General features: G+C 60.6%; 1 protein-coding gene and 1 pseudogene across 3 annotated transcripts; one reads left to right on the top strand and one right to left on the bottom strand.

Moving 5' to 3' along the window:
* The first annotated feature begins 582 nt into the window (after positions 1–582).
* CELSR2 (cadherin EGF LAG seven-pass G-type receptor 2) lies at positions 583–25,799 on the top strand. Of its 3 annotated transcripts, none has more exons than XM_016155634.2 (34): positions 583–4,383; positions 9,105–9,752; positions 11,672–11,894; positions 12,297–12,412; positions 12,588–12,676; positions 13,025–13,182; positions 13,604–13,767; positions 13,882–14,007; positions 14,353–14,519; positions 14,824–15,111; positions 15,205–15,379; positions 15,595–15,736; positions 15,900–16,020; positions 16,436–16,619; positions 16,844–16,945; positions 17,651–17,745; positions 17,987–18,196; positions 18,682–18,865; positions 18,965–19,093; positions 19,180–19,360; positions 19,533–19,700; positions 19,799–19,925; positions 20,049–20,249; positions 20,548–20,722; positions 20,970–21,082; positions 21,229–21,308; positions 21,397–21,523; positions 21,633–21,755; positions 22,353–22,480; positions 22,695–22,783; positions 22,896–23,084; positions 23,215–23,385; positions 23,498–23,732; positions 24,457–25,799. In XM_016155634.2, exons 1-34 carry the CDS (start codon positions 1,074–1,076, stop codon positions 24,461–24,463), a joined length of 8,745 nt encoding a protein of 2,914 aa, XP_016011120.2. In that variant the 5' UTR covers positions 583–1,073; the 3' UTR covers positions 24,464–25,799. The 3 variants fall into 3 exon arrangements, with proteins under 3 accessions (XP_016011120.2, XP_016011119.2, XP_016011118.2); XM_016155633.2 differs by having other exon boundaries at positions 24,201–25,799; XM_016155632.2 differs by having other exon boundaries at positions 24,059–25,799.
* On the bottom strand, positions 7,668–7,786 carry LOC118613098 (annotated as a pseudogene).
* Positions 25,800–26,139: the final 340 nt, after the last annotated feature.

Here is a 26,139-nt window from a genome sequence, read left to right as displayed (position 1 = left end):
ACCTCCCCTGGAAACGCCCAGGTGGTGTCCAGCTGAGGCTGGGGTCATTCTGCCCAGCAGTAGGACCCCAAGGGGCAGCAGGGTTTGATCACAACCTCACTGAGGACAGCACTGTGCCTTCCCGGGGAGGCGGGGTGTCTCTGGGATATAGGGAGGCTTTATATTGTGGAGAAAGGCCATTTGAGCCTAGTCTGACTGGACGCCCGTGGGAGGGGACAGCAATCAGGGCTCTTATCAGCTGCCGGCAGCTGCCAGCCGTTATAGGTGGTACGAGGTGGGCACTTGGCCTCTGAGAGCTCTTCAAAAGGTTTTGAAAACCTCTAAGCATACTTAGGGTAGTGCCACCATTATTACATTCTCTGTCTGGCTTCTGATTGTTAATTCCACTCTAGGCGGTGGTAGGGATCTGGGGTGGGATAGGAAAGGGGTCTGGACAGCAAGAATCCCAGAGCTTCTGTGCTGAGCGCGCTGGGTGGGGCCCACCTCCTTCGGTGCGGCTGGCGTCGCCACTTTAAGGCGGCGGCGGCGCGAGCAGGTCTATGGTAATGAGCCGCGGCCGCCGCGGCCGCTGTTCTGCAGAGCTCGCCCGCCCGCCCGGGAGGCGAGGGAGCGTGGGGCTGGGCCCGGGGCCTCGGCGACAGCAGCAGCCGCGGCGGGGACGCGGGGTGACAGGGTCCGGGCTGGGGTCCGGGTGTGCAGCTCCTCGGGCGCAGGTGGACGATCTCGCGGGGCTGGAGAGGGCACCCTGGGGTGTGGGGGGCCAGCAGGGCCCTGGGCGCGCGGGGCCGGCGGGCGCAGGTGGCGAGAGCCGGGTGCGCAAGTGGAGGCGCGGCGCCAGCCTGCGGTGGTCGGGGCGACCCAGGCGCAGGCCCGGTGGAGAACGGTGGGAGCCCGGGCGCATCGGAGGGCACAGCTCCGGCGCCGCCGAGGCATCAAGGCGCAGGCCCCGCGGGGCTCACGAGTGGCCCCCGGGGACCTGCGCCCCGGCCCGGGCATGAGGCGCTGCAGGGCCGGCAGAAGCCGGAGGAGGAGTCGCCGCCGCCGTTGACCCGGCGGGCCGGGAGCAGGGAGAGATGCGGAGCCCGGCGGCCCGCACCCCGCTTCCCACACCGCTGCCGCTGCCGCTGCCGCTGCTGCTGCTGCTGCTGCCGCCGCCTCTACTGGGAGATCAAGTGGGGCCCTGTCGTTCCCTGGGGACCGGGGAACGCGGCTCATCGGGGACCTGCGCCCCCGTGGGCTGGCTCTGTCCCGCCTCAGCCTCGAACCTCTGGCTCTACACCAGCCGCTGCAGAGATGCTGGGACCGAGCTGACTGGCCATCTGGTGCCCCACCACGATGGACTGAGGGTCTGGTGCCCAGAATCCGGAGCTCGCATCCCCCTGCCGCCAGCTGCGGAAGGCTGTCCCTGGAGCTGTCGCCTCTTGGGCATTAGAGGCCACCTTTCCCCACAAGGCAAGCTCACCCTGCCTGACGAACACCCGTGCCTAAAGGCTCCACGGCTGAGATGTCAGTCCTGCAAGCTGCTGCAGACCCCTGGGCACAGAGCAGGGGAAAGGTCAGCAGAAGAATCCACGGGAGGGCGTCGGAAAAGGAATGTGAATACAGCCCCCCAGTTCCAGCCCCCCAGCTACCAGGCCACAGTGCCTGAGAACCAGCCAGCAGGTACCCCTGTGGCATCCCTGCGAGCCATTGACCCAGATGAGGGTGAGGCAGGCAGGCTTGAGTACACCATGGATGCCCTCTTTGATAGCCGCTCCAAACATTTCTTCTCCCTGGACCCAGTCACGGGTGCCGTAACCACAGCGGAGGAGCTGGATCGTGAGACCAAGAGCACCCACGTGTTCAGGGTCACAGTGCAGGACCATGGCATGCCCCGACGCAGTGCCCTGGCCACGCTCACCATCTTGGTGACTGACACCAATGATCACGACCCCGTTTTCGAGCAGCAGGAGTACAAGGAGAGCCTCAGGGAGAACCTGGAGGTTGGCTATGAGGTGCTCACCGTCAGAGCCACAGATGGTGATGCACCCCCCAATGCCAATATCCTGTACCGCCTGCTAGAGGGGCCCGGGGGCAGCCCCTCGGAAGCCTTTGAGATTGACCCTCGTTCTGGGGTCATCCGAACCCGTGGCCCTGTGGACCGGGAAGAGGTGGAATCCTACCAGTTGACAGTGGAGGCAAGTGACCAGGGTCGGGACCCCGGTCCACGGAGTGCCACAGCTGCTGTTTTCCTGTCCGTGGAGGACGACAATGACAATGCCCCCCAGTTCAGTGAGAAGCGCTACGTGGTTCAGGTGCGGGAGGATGTTACCCCAGGAGCCCCGATACTCCGAGTCACAGCCTCAGATAGAGACAAGGGTAGCAATGCCCTGGTGCATTACAGCATCATGAGTGGCAACGCTCGGGGACAGTTTTACCTGGATGCCCAGACTGGGGCTCTGGACGTGGTCAGCCCTCTTGACTATGAGACGACTAAGGAGTATACCCTACGGGTTCGGGCACAGGATGGTGGCCGGCCCCCGCTCTCCAATGTCTCTGGCCTGGTAACAGTGCAGGTCCTGGACATCAATGACAATGCTCCCATCTTCGTCAGCACCCCCTTCCAAGCTACCGTCCTGGAGAGTGTCCCCTTAGGCTACTTGGTTCTCCACATTCAGGCCATTGACGCTGATGCTGGTGAAAATGCCCGCCTGGAATACCGCCTTGCTGGAGTCGGGCATGACTTCCCCTTCACCATCAACAATGGCACGGGTTGGATCTCCGTGGCTGCTGAGCTGGACCGGGAGGAAGTTGATTTCTACAGCTTCGGAGTAGAAGCCCGAGACCATGGCACCCCAGCACTCACTGCCTCAGCCAGTGTCAGTGTGACCATCCTGGATGTCAACGACAACAACCCGACCTTTACCCAACCAGAGTACACGGTGCGGCTCAATGAGGATGCAGCCGTGGGCACCAGCGTGGTGACTGTGTCGGCCGTGGACCGTGATGCCCACAGCGTCATCACCTACCAGATCACCAGTGGCAACACTCGGAACCGCTTCTCCATCACCAGCCAGAGTGGTGGCGGGCTAGTGTCCCTTGCTCTGCCACTGGACTACAAACTTGAACGGCAGTATGTGCTGGCCGTCACTGCCTCTGACGGCACGCGGCAGGACACAGCACAGGTGGTGGTGAACGTCACCGATGCCAACACCCATCGCCCCGTCTTTCAGAGCTCCCACTACACAGTGAATGTTAACGAGGACCGGCCAGCAGGCACCACGGTGGTGCTGATCAGTGCCACAGACGAGGACACAGGTGAGAATGCCCGCATCACCTACTTTATGGAGGACAGCATCCCCCAGTTTCGCATCGATGCAGACACGGGGGCTGTCACTACCCAGGCGGAGCTGGACTACGAGGACCAGGTGTCCTACACCCTGGCCATCACTGCCCGGGACAATGGCATTCCCCAGAAGTCGGACACCACCTACTTGGAGATCCTGGTGAATGATGTGAATGACAATGCCCCTCAGTTCCTGCGGGACTCCTACCAGGGCAGTGTCTATGAGGATGTGCCCCCCTTCACCAGTGTCCTGCAGATCTCAGCCACCGACCGTGATTCTGGCCTTAATGGCAGGGTCTTCTACACCTTCCAGGGGGGCGATGATGGAGACGGCGACTTTATCGTAGAGTCCACATCTGGCATCGTGCGGACGCTGCGGAGGTTGGATCGTGAGAATGTGGCCCAGTACGTCTTGCGGGCATACGCGGTGGACAAGGGGATGCCTCCCGCCCGCACGCCCATTGAAGTGACAGTCACCGTGTTGGACGTGAACGACAATCCACCTGTCTTTAAGCAGGATGAGTTCGATGTATTCGTGGAGGAGAACAGCCCCATTGGGCTGGCTGTGGCCCGGGTCACAGCCACTGACCCTGACGAAGGCACTAACGCCCAGATCATGTACCAGATTGTGGAGGGCAATATCCCTGAGGTCTTCCAGCTGGACATCTTCTCTGGGGAGCTGACTGCTCTGGTGGACTTGGACTACGAAGACCGGCCCGAATACATCCTGGTCATCCAGGCCACTTCAGCTCCCCTGGTGAGTCGGGCCACCGTCCATGTCCGCCTGCTTGACCGCAATGACAACCCGCCGGTGCTGGGCAACTTCGAGATCCTTTTCAACAACTATGTCACCAACCGCTCCAGCAGCTTCCCTGGGGGTGCCATCGGCCGTGTGCCTGCACACGACCCCGACATCTCAGACAGCCTGACTTACAGCTTTGAGCGGGGAAATGAACTCAGCCTGGTCCTGCTCAACACTTCCACGGGCGAGCTGAGGCTGAGCCGGGCCCTGGACAACAACCGGCCTCTGGAGGCCATCATGAGCGTGCTAGTGTCAGGTAAGGAAGGGCCCAGGTGACACTGGGGTAAGGGTGGCCCTTGGGGGAGGGCCTGGGTAGCTGTCCAGGGAGGAACTGCTGACCTGCCACTCTGCCTGGTGCCTGGCGCAGAGGCTGAGGGACAGAAGCAGGTTGGGAAGGAGCCCTGGGAGTCCTGGCAGCTGTTACAGGCCCCACGGTCAGTGCCGGGCTGGGCCGGGCTGCTTCGATCGACTGCTGCTGCAGCCCTGGCCACACACGCGCACACACACACACACACGCACGCATGCACGCACGCACCAGCCTGTGACATGCTGGAGGAACTTTTGTGAGGCTGCCCTGGCTGCCAAGAATTGTGAAAAATGCACGTGGAAGACTGCAGGGGGCCAGGAGAGCTGGGGGAGGGGAGGAGAGGACCGTGGCAGGGGAGAGGCAAGATGGTCCCCTCGGGACCCCTTCATGGCAGGATCTTTCTGTGATCTCATATAGAGCTGAGGGCTATGGGGCACAAGGTTGCCGCCGAGGGGTCAGGACCCTGCTGTCGGGCCTCTTCAGGCCCCTCTGGCTCCCGGCTGAGCCACAGACTGGCTGAGGGGGACTTTGTCTCAAGCATTCTTTTCCCTCCAGGCAGAAAAAGCCTGGCCTGGCTGCCCCTTCAGAGCTCCCACAGGAAGTGAGGCCAGAGCTCATTGTCTCTGTCCAGACAGACCCCACTGTCAGAGGCCATGGTTCGGTCCGGCTTGGGGAGGGGCTGCGGTGGGGCCAGGGGCAGGCTAAGGCCTCCTGGGCCCCCTTGCCACCCAATGGGTTGTTCTGAGAACCCCAGACCTTCCTTGCTGGCTGAGACCAGCCTGGGCTGGGGGAATAGAGTGTGGGACTAGGATGGACCAGGGACTGGTGGCCTTTGAGGGCAGAGCCCCCTGATCAGTGGAGGAGAACAGAGTCCTGGGACATGGGAGCCTGGCCAGGACCCAGGCGGGGCATTCCTGCTGCTTGGCCAAGCGCTCAGCCTTCCGACTCCCTGGACAGAAGGGTTAGGGGAGGAGAGTCTGGGTGGGGGTGGCATTGTGTCTTTTCTGTCAGCTATGGGGAGTGAGCAGCAGCAGCAAGGAGGGGCCAGCCCCAGGTTGCTGAGCCCTTTCCCCCAGCCTGGAACAACTGGGATCCTTGTGAGGACCCGTAGTTAGCTGTACCCTGGGGATGGATCGGTCACGTACCCCAACTCCAAACATATCAGGGAGGGGAGGCCTGGCAGGCTTCCGCCTCCACCCCAGGGAGTCTGGGCCTGAGAGGAGTAAGAGGCATGAGAGGCAGGGCATGGCTTCAGCCTCCTCCCCCTTCAAGGGTCTACCTGGACGGACACCTCCCCTGCCACACTCCTCTGGTGGCCATGGGAGCCAGGGTGTGGGAGCTTTTAGAAGTCATTGACAAGGGTCTGTGCCTCTCGAAACTTGTTTCCCCTCCAGGAGGAGGAAGTGGGAGGCCGAAGTTCCTGTATCCCATGTCCTTGTCTGTGCTGGGAGGTGAGGCACTGGGGAGGAGTGGGAAGGACAGCCTCTCCCTCTCAGCCTCGCCTCAGCCTGCCCTGGGCGAGTGTGGCAGGACACTGAGGGATGGGGACAGAGGAGGCCCCACCCAGCCTTCAGGCTCCTACCCAGGCAGAGGCCCCGGATCGTGGCTCTTCTGGAATAGAGAGGGAGAGCTCACTGGCCCTCCAATGCTAGACTCACCCTGTCCCCCTCAGCCCTGACCCTTGGAGGCAGTCGCCAAGGCAACCCTAAAGTTCAGGAAGGCTGGGGTGAGGGGGGATTGACTCCCACTGCCCCTTTGTTTTCCTTCTCTTGTTCTTTGTTTCTTCTTTCTTTCCCACCCCTGCCCGTGGGGGCCCTTCTGCACTGCCCCTCTCCATGGCCCTCTCCCCATCTCCTGTGTGGCTCTCTCCCTCCTCCCCACTTTCTCCATTCCTGGCTCTTCCTGGGCCTTTGTTTCCCCGTTTGGTCTCTTCCGTGTTTCTGCCTCTCTGATTTCCCCTTCTCTTGTGCCTCGTGGCTGCAGCTGCCTTAGCCCGGGCTGGATGGCTTTCCTCAAGCCTGAATTCTCCCTGCCTCTTTCTTACTCTCTAGGACACACAGGAGCTCCTGTCTATGGCCTGTCAGCCCCCAGAGTGGCTGACCCCCTCCAGGCCTACAATCTCCATTGGCACTTCTGCCAGGAGAAGAGACTTGGAGTCTGATTCTGTCACAGTCCTGGCACTTTTCCAGGTGTGGCTGGCTGGGCTCTGGGCGCAGTTGGTGTTTCCTGGGGTCAGAGCCCATCCCAACAGTTTTCTGTCCAGGAGGATGGCTCAGGCGATGCACACCACACCCCTATTCCCACTGCTGCTTTTGCACCTGAGGGGCAACCCAGGTCAAGACAAGGGAGAGGAACAAAGAGGAAGGAGAGAGCAATAGGTTAACTGCTGGGGATGGGGGACAATAGCAGAGGGGGCAGGTGGTCGCAGATGGTAGACCAGATGGGGAGCCACAGAGACACAGTGAACGAGGAGCGCGGGGGGTGGGGGGGTGGGCATGGATGGCAGAGGGGGGACGTAGAGAGGACTGCTGCTCCCAGGGCTGAGTGGTGGGGAAGTTTCTCTTGCTCCTTGGCCTCAATTACTCCCTCCCCTCCCTAATCACTTAGGAGCACTCCGTGTGGGCTCTTGGGTTGCTTTCTGCCTGGAGGGAGTATCATCTTGACGATTCATCAGGCAGAGGCACCAGGTACAGGGGAGCCCTGTGCCCGCTCTTACCTGAGTGCATGGGGGTCTGAAAAAGGGAGGAAAGTAGAGCCTTAGGTAATAAATCTGGGCAGGCTTCTCAGAGTAGGTGAGCTTAGGGCTTAGGTTAGAAAACTCATGTGACTATGGGCTGGTAGCTGGGTAGGGTGGGTAGGAAGGAACAGCCTATTCAGTAGCTGCTAGACAAGAGTGGGAGGAGCAGAAGTGGGTAATGACAAGGAGGAGGCTGGTGAGGTCAGGCAGGCCTCGGCAGTCTCTAGCCATGAGAGTAGATGGCAGGTGGGCAGTGGGCTGAGGACATGGCTGAGATGGCCTCCCAGCCTCAACTGAGCAGCCTGGTGTAGTCGGCCACCTCAAGTAGGTACAACATAGAAGCAGAATCTATTCCCAGACCCGTCTTCTACTTCTTCTTTTATTTTATTTTATTATTACTTTTTTTTTTTTTTTAATAAGCGAGGCAACCCTTGGTTGACTTCACAGATTGCAAGGACCTTGTCAGCTTACAATCCTTTATTATTTTTATTTTTTACGCTGACAGCACCTGGTCTTCCTAGGTGGTCTCTCATCCAAGTACTAACCAGCCCCTACCCTGCTTAGCTTATGAGATCAGACGGGATCGGGCTTGTTCAGGGTGGCATGGCCGTAGACCCCAGACCTGTCTTCTGCTCCTGTGCCACCCCAGAAACATCATCTCCTGCCCCATTTTTGCTAGGTTGTCCTTTCTTATATCTGCTAGGGCCTCTCCTGCCGTGTTTCACTATGGAGACTGAATAGATTCTCATCAACATCTTAGTATTTGCTGAGCACCCACTATGTGCAGGACATTGAACAGTAAATAAAAATATGAATATCCTTTACAGTCCTGCCAAGCCATTTCCCCCTCCTCTTGGCCTCCAGCTTTCATTTTTGAGCTAAATAAAATCCGTTCCCATGTGTTTGTGCATTCAGGTGTGCATGGTATTTCTGGGCTTAGGGTGTGTGGGTGGAGTGAGACAGCAGTGTGTTAGGACTTAGCTTTTATAAGTGAGTGTGTGGCCTGGGGGCGTGGCAGGCATTCTGGTACAATGTGGTGAGCCAAGTGGGCGATGAGTAGCTAGAAGCCATAGGGTCAGAAGAGAGATCAGCCCAGTGGGGCTCTCCGTTTGTAGTCTCAAGGTAGAGAGCTGCTCAAGTCTTTCCATCGCTGGTCCCCAACCCCCCCCACGGCATCAGGACAGTGGGTGCTGCTGCCACTGGTAAAGTGGATCAGCTGGATTTCCTGGGGTGGGGCCCCCCAGGCTACCCTCAGCAGCCCAGAGAGTTGGCGGGAAGAATGCTTTGTGTGGGGCGTTGCCATGGGGATAGCGGGCTCGCGCCCAAGCAGCCATCTAGCTCAGCGGACCCGGTGGCCCACTGACCCAGTTCATCCCCCACTCGCCATGGTGGTGGGGGAGGGGAAAGCACAGCCAGGGTCAGGGTTATGGAAGTGTTGAGATACAGAGGCTGAGGGAACGGGAGGATTACATTTGTGGGTCTCTCATGGTGCTCTGGCCCTGTAGAGAGGTAAGAAAAGGCAAAAAGTAAGGTTCTTGTGCAGGGGAGCCCGCAGCCTGGTATAAGGAGGCAGGAGCCATGGCTTGGGCAAGGAAAGGTGCACAAACATTAAAAGATGTGCCATGCTTCACGACAGACGGTTTTGGGAAAATGTGCGAAGAGAACTTCTGAAAATATAATCCCCTATGCACTTATGGAGGCTGATCCTCAAGAAGTGACTTACCCACAGGTGACATACGCAGACCTCCTTGGGCACCTTTATGCTAATTAGAAAAGGGAGCTCCTTGGCAACTGAGCAAGGTAGTAATGTTCCGGCTGAATTTCAGCCCCTGCTCACTTCCTCAAGTGCTGCTGCCCAGGGCCAGGTCGATATGTTGGCACTCCTGCCCCTCCCAGCCGCGGGCCGGGTCCTGACCCATGTGCCTCTCTGCAGATGGCGTGCACAGCGTGACCGCCCAGTGCGCACTTCGCGTCACCATCATCACCGACGAGATGCTCACGCACAGCATCACGCTGCGTCTGGAGGACATGTCGCCAGAGCGCTTCCTGTCGCCACTGCTGGGCCTCTTCATCCAGGCGGTGGCGGCCACGCTGGCCACGCCCCCGGACCACGTGGTGGTCTTCAACGTGCAGCGCGACACAGACGCCCCTGGCGGCCGCATCCTCAACGTGAGCCTGTCGGTGGGCCAGCCGCCCGGGCCGGGGGGCGGGCCGCCCTTCCTGCCTTCGGAGGACCTGCAAGAGCGCCTGTACCTCAACCGCAGCCTGCTGACCGCCATCTCGGCCCAGCGCGTGCTGCCCTTCGACGACAACATCTGCCTGCGCGAGCCCTGCGAGAACTACATGCGCTGCGTGTCGGTGCTGCGCTTCGACTCCTCTGCGCCCTTCATCGCCTCCTCCTCCGTGCTCTTCCGTCCCATCCACCCGGTTGGGGGGCTGCGCTGCCGCTGCCCACCCGGCTTCACCGGCGACTACTGCGAGACCGAGGTAGACCTCTGCTACTCGCGGCCCTGCGGCCCCCACGGGCGCTGCCGCAGCCGCGAGGGAGGCTACACCTGCCTCTGCCGCGACGGCTACACTGGTGAGCGAGGAAGGGGCCCGGGGGGTGGCCCTGGAAGGCCAATGATGTGGTGCAAGCCAGGCTAAGCACAGGGGTTGCCTGGTTCATTTCCAGAGTAGGGGACCTCTTACACTGGCCATTCACAACTCGCGCTTGCTCTCTTACAACCTACTGAGGAAGGCAGGGTGGAGAGGGGAGTCCTTCTCCACCCCACACCCCCACCCCCGCAAGCAGAGTCACTGAGGTCAGCACTGGCTCTAGATAGAAAACCTGCTTGGGTGTATATCCTAGCTTTGCCACTGGTAGCTGTGTGACCTTGAGCAACTTACTAAATCTTTCTGTGCTGCAGTAATTTTAAAATAGAGATAATAAATCTACCTACATCATAGGAGGGTTGTGAGGATTAATGTAATTAATGTCCTGCATGGCAAGAGCTGGCCTGTAGAAAGTGTTGGGTGTCAGGGGACACTAGGATCAGGTGGCTTGCTCCAGGTCTCCCCTCACAGCTTGATGGGAGGTGAGGCTGCACCTGATCTCCGCCCACTACTGAGCGAATTCCCTTTCTGCGCTGCAGCAAGTGCTTTTCTCCCCAGGCATTGAGGGGAAGGCTCGATGAGCTGGGGACACTGGAGGAGGTTGGGTGCAGGAGTAGGAGTGTTTGAGAAGATCATTACACCTGTGTGACCCTGAGCAGAATAGCTGCATTCTGCCCAGGTGCATAAAAGAGAGTGCTGACGAGGAGGCCTTCCTGTTGGCCTGTGACCCAGGGCCGCTCACTGTGTCTGCTTTGTGGTCTGGACCCCTCCCTGCAGGCTCTCATTTCTCTTCAGGACATCCCATTCTCCTCTCCATCATGGGCCCTTCCCTCGCAGTGCCTTAGAGCCATGCCACAGCTCTGCCAGCAGCGTGGCCGGCAGGCGCCACTGCCTTCCCTGCTGCATCTTCCTGCCCAGAACTTGCCAGACTTGACTCCTCTCAGCTGCTGCTGTGGGTGGGGGAGGAGGGGAGGGGTGGGCTTGGGAGAAGGGAAGGGAGTCTTTGTCCAGGAGGATGGTGGGGGGTGGGGGGGCTTGGAGTAGGCGAACAACAGTTTCCATGGAAACAAGAGCCAGTCACTAGGCACAGGAGCTGAGAACCTATCTCTAGAATCTGGGAATGGGGAGGGAGAGAAAGGGGTGGATTTTCCTGTTGGAATTTTCAGCTCCTCCACCGAATCCTGCTCTGCTCCCAGGGCTCAGTTCCCCACTCCCTCGGCATCTCCCAAGTGCACAGAGGTCCTCCATCTGGACCCCAGGGCTCAGGGCGGGAGTTCCCTGCCCCATTCCCGGAGTCCCCACCTTCTCCTCCCCCACTCCCCCAACACCCCTCATAACTCTGACAAATCCAAATGGAAGCCCGGTCTCATCCCTAGGGAGGTAAACTGATCTTGGTGCCCGACGGGGACAGAAGCACCAGTGGGAGAGGGAGGAAGGGGAGGGTGGCGCCAGCCCTCTCGCTGTCCTGCAGGCCCTTCCATGCACGTTCACCCCTGCAGGGGCTAGAACACCCCAGGCTTGCCTGGTAGCCATGACGTCAAAGGCTCCTAGGACCTGGGCCTTATGACCAGGGACCTCAGAGGCCTGTGCCTTTGAGGCCCAGATGGGTATAGAAGGGACTAGGAGCTTCAAGAAACTGGGAGAGCAGTATATCAGATTGCGCTGAGACTGGCCCAGTGGGCCAAGCAGAGCGCCTGGGAGGGCTCTGACCCTCTGACCAGGGCTGACCAGGGCTGGGGTTTCTCAGAGAGGATGGGCCGTGACGGGAAGGGGGATGCCTGGGAGTGTTTGGGAATACCGCAGAACCCACAGGAGCCCATAGGAGCTATTGTGGGAGGGGAGGAGTCCCAGTGCCCCTCCTCCTCTCGGGGACTTGGTCCTCACCCTGCCTTTCCTCTTGCCCAGGTGAGCACTGCGAAGTGAGTGCCCGCTCAGGCCGCTGCACCCCGGGTGTCTGCAAGAATGGGGGCACCTGCGTCAACCTGCTGGTGGGTGGCTTCAAGTGTGACTGCCCATCTGGAGACTTCGAGAAGCCCTACTGCCAGGTGACCACGCGCAGCTTCCCCGCCCGCTCCTTCGTCACCTTTCGCGGCCTGCGCCAGCGCTTCCACTTCACCCTGGCCCTCTCGTGAGTGGCTGGGCGCTGGCGGGGGCGGGGCACGGGGGGGCCTGGGGTGCCTGCTGTTCTGCAGTCAAGGCGAGAAGTCAGGCAGCAAAAGTGCTTGGAGCAGGTCGTTGGGAGAGAGAGGGCTGCACTCGGAGTTACCTGCGCATTTTGCCAGCAGAGCTTCCTCACCCACCAGAATCCACCTGTCTCTCCTCCCACTCAGCCCTCAAAGGTGGGGATGACTGGGTTCTGTTCTGGTTCTGGTTCGGGCTCATCTTCCACGTTCTGGCCCCATGGCCCCTAGCCTTGGCCAAGGTGTCAGCCCTCTGGATGATGGTAGGATCAAGGGCTAGTTAGGTGGCTGGGATGCTGGCATCCAGGTGGGTGCCCCATTCCGTGCCCCCACCCCCAACTCCCACTCAGGTTTGCCACCAAGGAGCGTGATGGGTTGCTGCTATATAACGGGCGCTTCAATGAGAAGCATGACTTTGTGGCTCTCGAGGTGATCCAGGAGCAGGTCCAGCTCACCTTCTCTGCAGGTGATCCAGTTGCCTTGTGTCCTTGCCCATATCCTAGAAGTGCCATGTCTCTTGGCCCCTGACCCTAAGTCACACATTCTCCCAGCCAAACCTGGGTCCGGTGCCAAGCATGAGCGCACCCTCCCCATTCCCAGCCCTCACCTGGTGTCCCAGCTCACCTGGGTCCTTTCCCTAGGGGAGTCCACTACCACCGTGTCCCCGTTTGTGCCTGGAGGGGTCAGTGATGGCCAGTGGCACACAGTGCAGCTGAAGTACTACAATAAGGTGAGTGCGGGAGGGTTGGGGGGCTGTCCGTGGCTCAGGTGCTCACCCGCACCTGGGTGATGCTGCCTTCAGGGGTGGGAAGGGGTGGGTACTGGCCACCTTGCAGCGCATTTCCATTCCCCTGGGTAGTGCTAGATACGTCCTGTTCCGTTAGGCCAGCCAAACTTGAATGCACATTGGGGAAGGACATTGACTTAGCTTATAAATCACGTGAGCACACGTGTGTGCATGTGTACGTATGTGTGCACACGGTGGGTATCAATGTGTACTGGTGTCTTGGTGCCTGGTGCACGATCCTAGTGAGTTCCTTGCCCACTGTTCCCCTTCTCTGCCCTTCCTCATCCACAGCCACTGTTGGGCCAGACAGGGCTCCCCCAGGGTCCATCCGAGCAGAAGGTGGCCGTGGTGACCGTGGATGGCTGTGACACAGGGGTGGCCCTGCGCTTCGGAGCTGTGCTGGGCAACTACTCCTGTGCTGCCCAGGGCACCCAGGGTGGCAGCAAGAAGTGAGCAGGGGACAGGGTGGGGGATGGGGTGAGGCACAGGGCCAGGCGGGGAGTGACGGTCGAGAGGTGGGCCTCAGGGGACCCTGAAATGGGAACCAATCCAGATGCGGGCCTGCCCTCACCTCGCTTCCCTGAGCCCCTGCTCAGCCCTCTGCGGCCTGGGTGGTGGGCTGTACTGGGCGAGATCGGGAGATTAGAGCGGGAGATTAGAGCTGGGCCTTGCGGAGCCGCCTGGGGGAGGAGGTAGGTGTGGGATGAGAGCAGCTCCAGGTCGGGGGTGCCTCCCCTCCCCCGGGGCCTCTCTGCAGGGCCGCTGGGACTCTGGGGCATCCCCCTCCTGGCCTGGCGGCAGGGCAGGGGGAGGAGGAAGAGCCACGAGCTGCCCGCTCTGCCCCACGTCACCACCATCGTTGCTCCCCAGGTCTCTGGATCTGACGGGGCCCCTGCTGCTGGGCGGGGTGCCCGACCTGCCCGAGAGCTTCCCTGTCCAGACGCGGCACTTCGTGGGCTGCATGAGGAACCTGCAGGTGGACAGCCGGCACGTGGACATGGCCGACTTCATTGCCAACAATGGCACCGTGCCTGGTATGGGAGCCTGGGGTCAGAGCCGGGGGAGGGGCTCTGCCTGGTGGGGGTCTCAAAGCCCCCTCCAGCCACCGACACAGAACCCCCAGCCAAGTCCCCTTCTCTCCATTCCAGGCTGCCCTGCCAAGAAGAATGTGTGTGACAGCAGCTCTTGCCAGAATGGGGGCACCTGCGTGAATCAGTGGGATGCGTTCAGCTGCGAGTGCCCTCTGGGCTACGGGGGCAAGAGCTGTGCCCAGGGTAGGAGGCCAAGGCCTGGGAGCTGTCAACAGTACTGGGAACACCGGCAGGGTCAGGGCAGGCACTGGGCAAGGCCCAGCTGAGCCGGGCTGTGGGTGGGAAAGCGTGTCTAGGCAGAGCCCTGAGAGGGTAGCACAGGAGACAAAGGACCCAGTCAGAGGCAGGCCTGGGCACAGTGTGGGGCGGGCCCAAGGCAGGTAAACGCGCTGAGGGTGGGGCGGACCAGGGAGTGAGCACTAGGAGAGACAGTGCCCTGCCTGCCACGGAGCCACCACCACCGAGCATCATATGCCCTGGGGCACTCGGCTGCATCACCCCTCAGTCTGCCTTTATCTGCCTCCCCAGAAATGGCCAACCCGCAGCGCTTCCTGGGCAGCAGCCTGGTGGCCTGGCATGGCCTCTCTCTGCCCATCTCCCAGCCCTGGCACCTCAGCCTCATGTTCCGCACACGCCAGGCCAACGGCGTCCTGCTGCAGGCCGTCACCAGGGGGCGCAGCACTATTACCCTGCAGGTGATGCAGGGAGGGGTAGGGGCAGGTGGGCACTCGCCAGGGTTGCTGGCAGCCTCCAGGGGGCTGGTCAGAGATGATGGCCAGGTGGGGTCTTTCCTTCCTTGGCAATAAAGAGGCAGCTGGATCCATTTGGTGTGTTACTGCTGCCATCTACTGGTCCCAATGGAAATAACACCTTGTCCTCTCTGGCCTCAGTGAGGCAGCAGGCAGGATGGGTTTGGCGGTTCAGGAAGGGGGACAGAGAGCTGGAAGAAGAGCGATCGAGCCAGCCTGCTGACCTTCCTTTCTCTCCTCCTGGTGCCAGCTGCGGGAAGGCCACGTGGTGCTGAGTGTGGAGGGCACAGGGCTACAGGCCTCATCTCTCCAGCTGGAGCCAGGCCGGGCCAATGATGGCGACTGGCACCATGCACAGCTGGCACTTGGAGCTAGCGGGGGCCCTGGCCATGCCATCCTGTCCTTCGACTATGGGCAGCAGCAGGCAGAGGGCAACCTGGGCCCCCGGCTGCACGGGCTGCACCTGAGCAACATTACGGTGGGAGGAGTGTCTGGGCCAGCTAGTGGTGTGGCCCGTGGCTTCCGGGGCTGTTTGCAGGTGAGCATCCTCCCTGGCCTTCCTGCCCCCTCCCCCCCCCCCCACCTAGAAACCTGCTCCATAGAGTGCTAACACTGCTCCTGTCCCTCCCAGGGTGTGCGGGTGAGCGAGACGCCCGGGGGTGTTAGCAGTCTGGACCCCAGCCGCGGGGAAAGAATCAATGTGGAGCCGGGCTGTAGCCTGCCAGATCCCTGTGACTCAAACCCGTGTCCTGCCAACAGCTACTGCAGCGATGACTGGGATAGCTATTCCTGCAGCTGTGATCCAGGTGCGTCAGGGAAACAGGGAAGGGTAGCAAGTTCCTGGGGCCTCACTCCGGCTCTGCTGTGTGACCTGGGGCCAATTATCTCACATCTCTGATGCACTACAAAGCCATAGCTACCTAGTATGATGGTCAGAATGGAAGGAGGTGGCCGAAGGAGGGTTCGAAGAAAGTGCCAGGGGCGGGTGGGGATTGAGTCTCTTCCATCTTTCTGGTCCTAGGTTACTATGGTGACAACTGTACTAATGTGTGTGACCTGAACCCGTGTGAGCACCAGTCCACATGCACCCGAAAGCCCAGTGCCCCCCACGGCTACACCTGCGAGTGTCCCCCAAATTACCTGGGACCATACTGTGAGACCAGGTAAGTGGACCAGGCACACAGCAGCAGGTGCCAGTGGCCAGCCTGTGTGCGAGCTGCACCGAGAACCAGGCTGAGCTGCAGTCAGGGTCAGAAGGGCCACACATGGCCACACCGTGCCGGGGTGGCGGAGTGAGCTCATGCCTCCCTGGGCCTCTCTCTGCAGGATTGACCAGCCTTGCCCCCGAGGCTGGTGGGGACACCCCACGTGTGGCCCATGCAACTGTGACATCAGCAAAGGTTTCGACCCAGACTGCAACAAAACAAGTGGCGAGTGCCACTGCAAGGTGACAGCCCCGACCTCGGCCTCCACGGCGGCCTCCTCGGCCTCTATTCTATGCCTCCTGGGTCCTCGAGGGGGGACAGCGGGGAAAGCCTTCCTACAGAGAGTTGAGGACTGTGTGTCTTTGCTCTAATCGAATGGGCAAGAGGCTATTTGTCCTCATGTGTCTAAGGGGGTGAGGGAGCCCAAGACCAATACTTAACCAGTGAGCTCTGGGTCAGCCGTACTGGTTATTTTGATATCTGTTGTGATTGGTCTCACCACTCAGTTGAAGTCCCAGGCATTACCAGTTGTTAAGTATTTTGACTACCACTCTTGGGGAGACTTGAGGTCAGGGAGCCTCTGTCCAGAGGGGATACAGCTGAGAGTCCAGGGAAGAGAGCTTGAGCCAATGACCCCATCCCCCTCCTCCCTCCCAGGAGAACCACTACCGGCCCACTGGCAGCCCCGCCTGCCTCCTGTGTGACTGCTACCCCACGGGCTCCTTGTCCCGAGTCTGTGACCCTGAGGACGGCCAGTGTCCTTGCAAGCCGGGTGTCATTGGACGCCAGTGTGACCGCTGCGACAACCCTTTTGCTGAGGTCACCACCAATGGCTGTGAAGGTGGGGCTCCCAGGAAGGGCGGGTGGTTCTCCCCACTGTTTGCCAGGTCCTGGCATCCCGGAGAGGCCAGGACAGGGCCTGGTGGCAGGCCCGAGGACGCTGAGGGAGGGCTGGGGAGCCCAGGCCTGGTGGCAGGCTTGGGGATGCTGAGGGAGGGCTGGGGAGCCCAGGCAGAGCTTCAGGGGGTCAGCTGCTCCTGAGTAACTGTGTGTGCTTCTCGGCAGTGAATTACGACAGCTGCCCACGGGCCATCGAGGCTGGAATCTGGTGGCCCCGTACCCGCTTCGGGTTGCCTGCTGCTGCCCCCTGCCCCAAAGGCTCCTTTGGTAGGTCCTGGATGCCTGGTATGTCACATGGAGGATTTAGCCTCTCATTGGTGGGGTGAGGGTGGGAACCCCTTGGGTACAGAGCCTGGGACCCCCTTTTTGGCCTTCAGGTCCTGGAGACTCCATGTACCATCTTTCCCTGGCTTACAGGTCCTTTGCTCCCAAGGGTGCCTAGATGAGGGATGCTTAAATCTCGGACTCTGAACAAAAGTGCTGAGAAACCCGTAGTGTGCCTGGCACAGGGCTGAGTGCTGGCAATTCAGAGATGAATCACACAGGGTCTCCAGCCTGGTCCTGGAGTTATGCCACTAGACAGACAGTCTGGCGTGGAGGGAATGTTGTGTGCTGTCCCAGGGACTAAGCCCAGGCTGGCACTGGTCCTCGGATTGATGATGAACAGAGTTCACAAGCAGAGAGTGGCCCAGAGCACAAGGTGGTGGCTAAAGAGGGGTAGTAATGTCGAGGGGCTCAAGGAGGCCATGTGCCCTGTGCTCCTGTAGCCCTTTTGTGGGCCAGTCTGGCAAAGGCTTTGGCTCTAGTGTTCTACACACCTGTCTTTCTGGTTTCACCTGGGCTGCAGGAGGAAAGGGCCCTTGTTTGCTTGTCTCTAGCCCACGAGGTGCTGGCCCCAGCAGAACTTCTCAGCCAGGTCTCAGGGGCCTCCTGCGTTTCTTTCTGAAGCAGCCTCTTGGCTTCCTTCCCCAGGGACCGCCGTACGCCACTGCGATGAGCACAGGGGGTGGCTCCCCCCAAACCTCTTTAACTGCACGTCGGTCACCTTCTCAGAGCTAAAGGGCTTCGTAAGTGAAACTCATCTCCATCCTCTCCCTCCCCTTCCCTCCACCCAGTCTTACGTGGCCCACCCAGCTTCAAGAAACAGATTCTGGAATTCTAGCCCCTGCCTTCTGGGGCCCCAACTTGGAGAGGTCATTTCTCCCCTTTCCTAAGCCCTCGTACTCCAAAGGTCCAGTTCTGACCTATGGATACTTCGCTGCCTTCTTCCTGAGCTGACCCCTCCCCTCCCACCTGGCTCTGTCCTAGGCTGAGCGGCTGCAGCGGAATGAGTCGGGCCTGGACTCCGGGCGCTCCCAGCGGCTGGCGCTGCTTCTGCGCAATGCCACCCAGCACACAGCTGGCTACTTCGGCAGTGATGTCAAGGTGGCCTACCAGCTGGCCACACGGCTGCTGGCCCATGAGAGCGCCCAGCGGGGCTTCGGGCTGTCGGCCACGCAGGATGTGCACTTCACTGAGGTGGGGCTTGGAGGGGGCAGGGCTGGCTAATGGTTGGTTAGGTCGGTTAGGTCTGGGGTCATGGTGAGTGAGCCTGCTCCTGGCAGCCTGGGGGCAGAATGGGAAGCACTCCTCACCCTTCCTCCGTGAGATCTGAGCTGTGGCCCAGCACCTGGGTGATTTAGAACACCTCTACTCAACCCTTTTCACAGCAAGGTGCCCATAGAAAACAAGTTCATATTGGGGCCTGGTCTGACTAGGCTTCTCAGAGCAGAGGCCCTGCCCATAGTGCCAGGGCAGAGAGGAATCAGCATTTAGTACATCCGTGTGTGTAGGTCCAGGCACAGGGCCTGGGCAGCTTGGGCAGAGAGCAAGGTGGAAGGATTCGAGGGAGGGCGAGGTAGGTGGGGAGCCAGGGCTGGGCTAGGCACAGGCTGGGGCCCAGTGGTGGGGATGAGAAGGTGCGGGGCTCCGGGCACGGCTCATCGTGACCGTGCCCACCCCAGAATCTGCTGCGGGTGGGCAGTGCCCTCCTGGACGCAGCCAACAAGCGGCACTGGGAGCTGATCCAGCAGACGGAGGGCGGCACCGCCTGGCTGCTCCAGCACTATGAGGCCTACGCCAGTGCCCTGGCCCAGAACATGCGGCACACCTACCTAAGCCCCTTCACCATCGTCACACCCAACATTGGTGAGACCGGTGCCCAGGGCAGGGAGGGACCCTGGCAAGGGTGGCCGTGCTGGGCCCTGCCTGCCTCACCTGGGCTCCGACCTGTGGCCCCCTCTCTAGTCATCTCTGTAGTGCGCTTGGACAAGGGAAACTTCGCTGGGGCCAAGCTGCCTCGCTACGAGGCGCTTCGGGGGGAGCGGCCCCCGGACCTTGAGACAACAGTTATTCTGCCTGAGTCTGTCTTCAGAGGTCAGTGGGTGCCTAAGGGGCGGGGCAGGGGCCAGGCTGGGGCATCTGTGCAGGGCCCAGCTCAGTGGACAGTGTTCCACTCCCAGAAACGCCCCCTGCGGTCAGGCCTGCGGGCCCCGGAGAGGCCCCGGAGTCAGAGGAGCTGGCACGGCGTCAGCGGCGGCACCCGGAGCTGAGCCAGGGTGAAGCTGTGGCCAGCGTCATCATCTACCGCACCCTGGCTGGGCTGCTGCCCCATAACTACGACCCGGACAAGCGCAGCCTGAGGCGAGCAGCCGGGGAGGCGGGGATAGGACGGGCAGGAGTCGGGGCGTGGATGGGGGGGTGAGTGCTGAGGCTCAGGGCAGGACGAGGGGCTGGGGGCATCTTGGAATGGCGAAGGGGACGCACCAGTCACACGACTACCATGGTGACTGTGTGCCTGCCTGCCACACATCAGAGTTCCCAAACGCCCTGTCATCAACACACCTGTGGTGAGCATCAGCGTCCATGATGATGAGGAGCTTCTGCCCCGCGCCCTGGACAAGCCAGTCACGGTGCAGTTCCGGCTGCTCGAGACAGAGGAGCGGACCAAGCCCATCTGTGTCTTCTGGAATCATTCGATCCTGTGAGCCTGCACTGCCCTACCGCCAAGGCTTTGGGCCGAGAGCCCAGGCCCCTGGGCTCCCCACCCTCCTGTCTCCTGACCCTGCCTCCCTCATGCAGGGTCAGTGGCACAGGTGGCTGGTCAGCCCGAGGCTGCGAAGTCGTCTTCCGCAACGAGAGCCACGTCAGCTGCCAGTGCAACCACATGACAAGCTTCGCCGTGCTCATGGACGTGTCCCGGCGGGAGGTTGGACCCATTAAGGGGCAGCTGCAGAGTGGGGGTGGGTGGGGGGCCCAGGGCGCTGGGCTGGGTGCTCAGACCCCGCCTGCCCTTCCTAATTTCCCTGGTCCCCTGCTGCCCACCCTACAGAATGGGGAGATCCTGCCACTGAAGACACTGACATACGTGGCCTTGGGGGTCACCTTGGCTGCCCTGCTGCTCACCTTCCTCTTCCTCACTCTCCTGTGTGCCCTGCGTTCCAACCAGCATGGCATCCGGAGGAATCTGACCGCCGCCCTGGGCCTGGCTCAGCTGGTCTTCCTCCTGGGGATCAACCAGGCCGACCTCCCTGTAAGACATCCCTCCTCGCCCAGCTCCCAGCCACTCAGGCTCCCCTATGAGTCCTCCCCACCTTCGCTGTCCACCCCGGTTCCTGCAGCAGCACCCGACAGAGCCCAGCCCTGGCCTGGCCCACGGTTTCCTCTTCTCTAGCTCCCCTTACTTCCCCAGCACCCCAAAAATGCCTTCCGCTTGCCCAGACTCCCCATGAAGCACCTCCCAACACCCAAGCCCTCGCCCTCTTTGCCTGACAAGACCAGAATCCACGCTCTGGGGGTGCCCCGGCTGCTGACGCGGCCGGGGCCCTCAGTTTGCTTGCACAGTCATCGCCATCCTGCTGCACTTCCTGTTCCTCTGCACCTTCTCCTGGGCCCTGCTGGAGGCCTTGCACCTGTACCGAGCTCTCACCGAGGTGCGCGACGTCAATGCCGGCCCCATGCGCTTCTACTACATGCTGGGCTGGGGCGTGCCCGCCTTCATCACAGGTACCCCGTCCCGCTGCTGGGGCCTGAGGTTCTGCATCCCCAGGTCCGCCTTCATGTCACGTTCTCCCCACTGTGTCCCAGGCCCAGAGGCTCCACATCCTGAAGCCCCAAGTTCTTCATAAGTGTCCCTCTGTTTTAACCTGGTCCCCGGGGGCCCAGCCCAGGGGCCGCGTCCTCCATCCGTCATCCTCTGTGCCTGATCCCCGAGCCCTGACCGCCCCTGCCCCTGCTGCTGTCGTGCTCCCAGGTCTCGCTGTGGGCCTGGACCCCGAGGGCTATGGGAACCCCGACTTCTGCTGGCTCTCCATCTACGATACACTCATCTGGAGTTTCGCCGGCCCCGTGGCCTTTGCTGTCTCGGTAAGTGTTAGAAAGTGGACTGGGGCTGAGCAGGCTGCGAGCATCTTCAGCATCCCTGTTAGGAGCAGCCGAGGCTGCCGGGCCCTCTGGGGTGGAAGCTGTCCACCCCCTGATGAACCCCCTTCCGCTTCCCCCTCTGCTGCTAGATGAGCGTCTTCCTGTACATCCTGGCGGCCCGGGCCTCCTGTGCTGCCCAGCGGCAGGGCTTTGAGAAGAAAGGCCCTGTGTGAGTATGGGGTGCGGGTGCCTGGGCAGTGGGTGGGCAGCAGTGCGGGAGGCCTCCTGGCGCCACTCATGGCCCGCCCCCTCCCCAGCTCGGGCCTGCGGCCCTCCTTCACAGCCCTACTGCTGCTGAGCTCTGCGTGGCTGCTGGCGCTGCTGTCTGTCAACAGCGACACTCTCCTCTTCCACTACCTCTTTGCTGCCTGCAACTGCATCCAGGTACCCGGCCCAGCCCATGCCTGTGGGAGGCCCCCTGGGGGCGGGAGGGGGATCCTGGCTGTAGGCGCCTGAATAGGCACTGAGACGGTCACTGCCTCCCACCTCCCAGGGCCCCCTCATCTTCCTCTCCTACGTGGTGCTTAGCAAGGAGGTCCGGAAGGCACTCAAGTTTGCCTGCAGCCGCAAGCCCAGCCCTGACCCTGCTCTAACCACCAAGTCCACCCTGACCTCGGTGAGGGAGCCACGGGTCTCGGGTGCGGGGAGAGGCGAGGTGCCCAAGGAGCCCGAGCTGTGTGCTCTGGCCCCACTTTTCTTCCATCCCTACATCCTTTCCCGGAAAGGAGGAAGGGGTGGTGCAATGGTGTGCACGGCCCAGGAAGTAGGGGACCTGGGTGGGGGTGGGGGTGGGGGAGAGGATCTTGATGGAAGAGTTGTTTGTGGAGCTTGGAGGAATAAGGGGAGGAAGCGGCCCAGGCAAGTAATCAGGTCATGAATGCCTAACACCTGAGAAGCCCTTGAGACCCTTGGTAAATTTTCTGTATCTCCCAGAATGCTCTCAGGAGACAATTCCTGCTGCCGTCTTTTACTAATAAGCTCTCATACAGCCGAGTCCGTGGCACTCAGGGCACATAGGACTGGCACAGCTATGGCAGAGCCACAAACACTACGAGGCTCTGAGACAGAGGGCAGCCGAAGTGTGGGGCCTCTGTCTTCCAGACCTGGGTGTGTGGGAGGTAGAACTCAGGGCAGGCTCCCTCAGCTCTTCCACAACCTGCCTGGGGCCGCCCTATCCTGCTCCTCTGCTCACTGATCTCTGTTTCCTGCCTAGTCCTACAATTGCCCCAGCCCGTACGCGGATGGGCGGCTGTACCAGCCCTATGGAGACTCGGTTGGCTCTCTGCACAGCGCCAGCCGCTCCGGCAAGAGTCAGCCCAGCTATATCCCCTTCTTGCTGAGGTGAGCCCCGGAGCTGGGCGGGCCGGGAAGGGGAGAAGAGCGCCACACATGTTGCCAGACCCAGGCCAGCTGTGGCTGACACCGGTGGCAGCTTGGATTAGAAACAGTAAGGGATGGACATGGGGCAGGAACTGGAAAACCCAGGAGAAAGAAGAGAACGGGACACTGGGCAAGGGGCCAGGCTGACCTCTCTAGCATGGTCTTGTCTTCTTAGGGAAGAGTCCACACTGAACCCTGGTCAAGGGCCCCCTGGCCTGGGGGATCCAGGCAGCCTATTCCTGGAAGGTCAAGACCAGCAGCATGGTGAGGGCAGAAGCCCCTGATGGCCGGTCGGGTTGGGAGCACAGCTGTCCGGGTTTTGCTGAGAGTGGACAGAGGCCCGGGGGCCAGCTGTGATCTCTCTCCCACCTCCCAGATCCTGACACAGACTCCGACAGTGACCTGTCCCTGGAAGATGACCAGAGTGGCTCCTATGCCTCTACCCACTCGTCAGACAGCGAGGAGGAAGAGGAAGAGGAGGCGGCGGCCTTTCCTGGAGAGCCAGGCTGGGACAGCCTGCTGGGGCCCGGGGCTGAGAGACTGCCCCTGCACAGTACCCCCAAGGGTGGGCCAGCGCCAGGGCTGTGGCCTCTGGGGGCAATGGGAGGGCAAAGTGCCGGGGAGGTAAGACTAGGGTGGTGACACTCCTGGCTGTCTGCCTTCTCTGGGCCTCATCTACTTCCTTTCTCCACCAGATGGGGGCCCTGGGCCTGGGAAGGTCCCCTGGCCAGGAGACTTTGGGACCACAACAAAGGAGAGTGGTGGCAATGGAGCCTCTGAGGAGCGGCCACGGGAGAATGGAGAAGCCCTGCCTTGGGAGGGGTCCCTGGGCCCCCTTCCAGGCCTTTCTGCTCAGCCTCACAAAGGTGAGCGGGCAATCTCACACCTCACATTTGTTCCATGGGTGGTAGGGCTTGCTAGGGCAGCCTGGAACTCTCCCCGCCTGCTTCTCATGACACCCGCCCTCCTGACCCACAGGCATCCTCAAGAAGAAGTGTCTGCCCACCATCAGCGAGAAGAGCAGCCTCCTACGGCTCCCCCTGGAGCAGGGCACAGCGTCGTCTCGGGGCTCCTCAGCCAGCGAGGGCAGCCGGGGTGGGCCCCCTCCCCGCCCACCACCCCGGCAGAGTCTCCAGGAGCAGCTGAACGGGGTCATGCCCATCGCTATGAGCATCAAGGCAGGCACAGTGGATGAGGACTCGTCAGGCTCCGAGTGAGTGTGGCTGGGTGGGTGGGACAGGGTACAGCCCCCAAGAGACCCCAGCTGGGCTCAGAGCGCCGCCAGGCCTCCCCGGCCTGTCTGGTTGGCAGTCGGAGGATGAACGGGTAGAGCACGGCGCAGCTCCCTTCCTGTGACATGCCCACAAACTATGGTGCCTGTGGGGTCGGCCCAGCCCAGCATCTGACGAAGTGAGGGAGGTTGGGGAGCTGGGGTTGCTTTTCTGTTTCCTTCTTCTGGTGGAAGCTTCTCACTGTCTCCTCTGCTCCTACTAACCCTCTGTCTGCCTTTTCTGTCACTTTCCTTTCCTGCCTCTCCAGATTTCTCTTCTTTAACTTCCTGCATTAACCCTGGGCCAGTGGTTCCTACACCCCGAGGCTCCTTTACCTTCCCCAGCTGCACTCATGCCTCACTCCTGTCTTGTGCTTTATCCTGCCCCTGCTCCCCACCGCCTGCCCGCAGCAGCGACGAAACGTCCATCTGAGGAGCCTGGGCCTTGCCGGGAGGGGCACCCAACCCCACCCAAGGCCATCTAGTGCCAACTCCCTCCCCTACCATCCCCCTCACTGCACTTTGGACCCCTGGGGCCAACATCTCCAAGACAAAGTTTTTCAGAAAAGAGGAAAAAAGAATTTAAAAAAGAATCTCCACTCTTCATGACTTCAGGGATTAATTTTTTTTATATGCTGGAAACTGACTCCCCTTTCCCTTCCCAAAGAGGATAGGACCTCCCAGGACGCTCCCCAGCCTCTCCTCGGTTTCCCATCTGCTGTGCCTCTGGGAGGAGAGGGACTCTTGGGGAGGGCCTGCCCCTCATTTGCCATCACCAAAAGGAAAGGACAAAGCCACACGCACCCAGGGCGGTGAGCCCTGCAGGCTGCACCGGGCGGGCCTCAGTATGGCGAGGGCATCAGGGCAGGGGGCGCACCTCAGCCAGCCTGTGCCACCCTCCCAGGAACTGAACAAGCCCTGTTCGGAGACGGGGCAGAAGGACTCAGCGCCCCCGGACCCCCAAATGCTGCATGAACACATTTTGAGGGGAACCCGTGCCCCTGGGCAGTGGCCGGGCCACTCCAGCCCCTCTCCTTTCCCTGGACTCTGGCCTCGTGCTGCAGCCCAGGCGTTTGCTCAGTTTGCTGACCCAAAAGTGCTTCATTTCCCTGCCCGACCCGCACGTGGGGAAGGCCAGTCATGTTAAGTTGCGCTTCTTTGCTGTTGTGTGGGTGGGATGGAGAGTAAGAGTAAATACAGTGCTGACTCAGTCGCTCCAAGCACAGGTCTCAAGTCGGGGTTCTGGGGTCCTCACCCGCCCCCCAAGATCAGACAAACCCCACTTTGTCTGACATGCTGCAGCCACTGAGACATGTTCTATATTTAACCCCTTCTGGGAATTGGCTCTCTTCTTCAAAGGACCAGGTCCTGCTCCTCTTTCTCCCTCACCACTTCCCCAGCTCCTTGCGAAGAGAGAGTTAATATATATTTTTTATTTATTTGCTTTTCTGTGTTGGAATGGGTTCGTGTCCGGTCCCAGGGGGTCTGATGTGGCTGTTACAGGTTGGGTGTGTACCCAGCAGTCCTGGCATGGGGGCCCGAGGCCCTTCCCCTTACTACAGGCTGTCTCCCTGCCTCCCCCGCCCCACCCCACCCCAGTTTTGCCAACTGCTCTTCACTTAAGTTGCCGTTTATGCTCAGCATGTATTCCAGACCTGTCCTGGACTTTCCTCTGGAGCAGGTGGCCAGAAAAAGAGAATCTGGGCGGAAAAAAACGCTCCCGTTTCTCATTTGTAAAGCTGGTTTCTGGCTCTCCTGCTGTGGATTCCCCCCCTGACCTCTCCCCTCAGCAATTCCTGCAAAGGGTTAAAATTTTAACTGGTTTTTACTACTGATGACTTGACTTAAAAAATACAAAGATGCTGGATGCTAACTTGATACTAACCATCAGATTGTACAGTTTGATTGTCACTGTAAATATGGTAGGGTTTTGTGTTTGTGTTTTTTTTTTTTTTTTTTTCCATTTCCCCATACTATTGAATAAACTAGTTCTGTGCGGGTTGAGCATTATCATCATGTACTTCTGTTTGGTACCCTACCCTTTCAGAGGGTGGGAGGCATGGCTTTTGGAAAACAAGGGCACGAAGGGCCAGGAAGTCAGGGGATTGAGAGCAAGTGGTTGTTGAACTAGCCCCTCTACTGACACCCCCAAAAGTGCTCTCCAAATAACGTCATCGGTGCAAAAGCCATGTCCTGGCATTTCCAAGGAAGATGACAGGAAAGTATCATTTTCGTGAGGTCAGGAGGGACTCGTTTAGCTGGAGAGGCTGCACAGAGCAGGCAGGTTTCCAGCCCAGCCTCTCAGGGCTGAATTCTTTGGGCAGAATTCAGGAGGCGAGGAGGGACGAGC

This window comes from Rousettus aegyptiacus, unplaced genomic scaffold (genome assembly GCF_014176215.1).
Source record: "Rousettus aegyptiacus isolate mRouAeg1 unplaced genomic scaffold, mRouAeg1.p scaffold_m13_p_17, whole genome shotgun sequence".
In the NCBI taxonomy this organism is placed as follows: domain Eukaryota; kingdom Metazoa; phylum Chordata; class Mammalia; order Chiroptera; family Pteropodidae; genus Rousettus; species Rousettus aegyptiacus.
This window is presented reverse-complemented; position numbering and strand designations above follow the sequence as displayed.

What these genes read in the sequence shown, in the direction of transcription:
- CELSR2 (XM_016155632.2), top strand. Translation starts at nt 1,074, where the DNA reads ATGCGGAGCCCGGCGGCCCGCACCCCGCTTCCCACACCGCTGCCGCTG. An exon ending in CCGGACAAGCGCAGCCTGAG is followed by an intron (nt 19,361 to 19,532) that starts GCGAGCAGCCGG and finishes GCCACACATCAG; the next exon opens with AGTTCCCAAACGCCCTGTCA. An exon ending in CCTGCACAGTACCCCCAAGG is followed by an intron (nt 23,085 to 23,214) that starts GTGGGCCAGCGC and finishes TTTCTCCACCAG; the next exon opens with ATGGGGGCCCTGGGCCTGGG.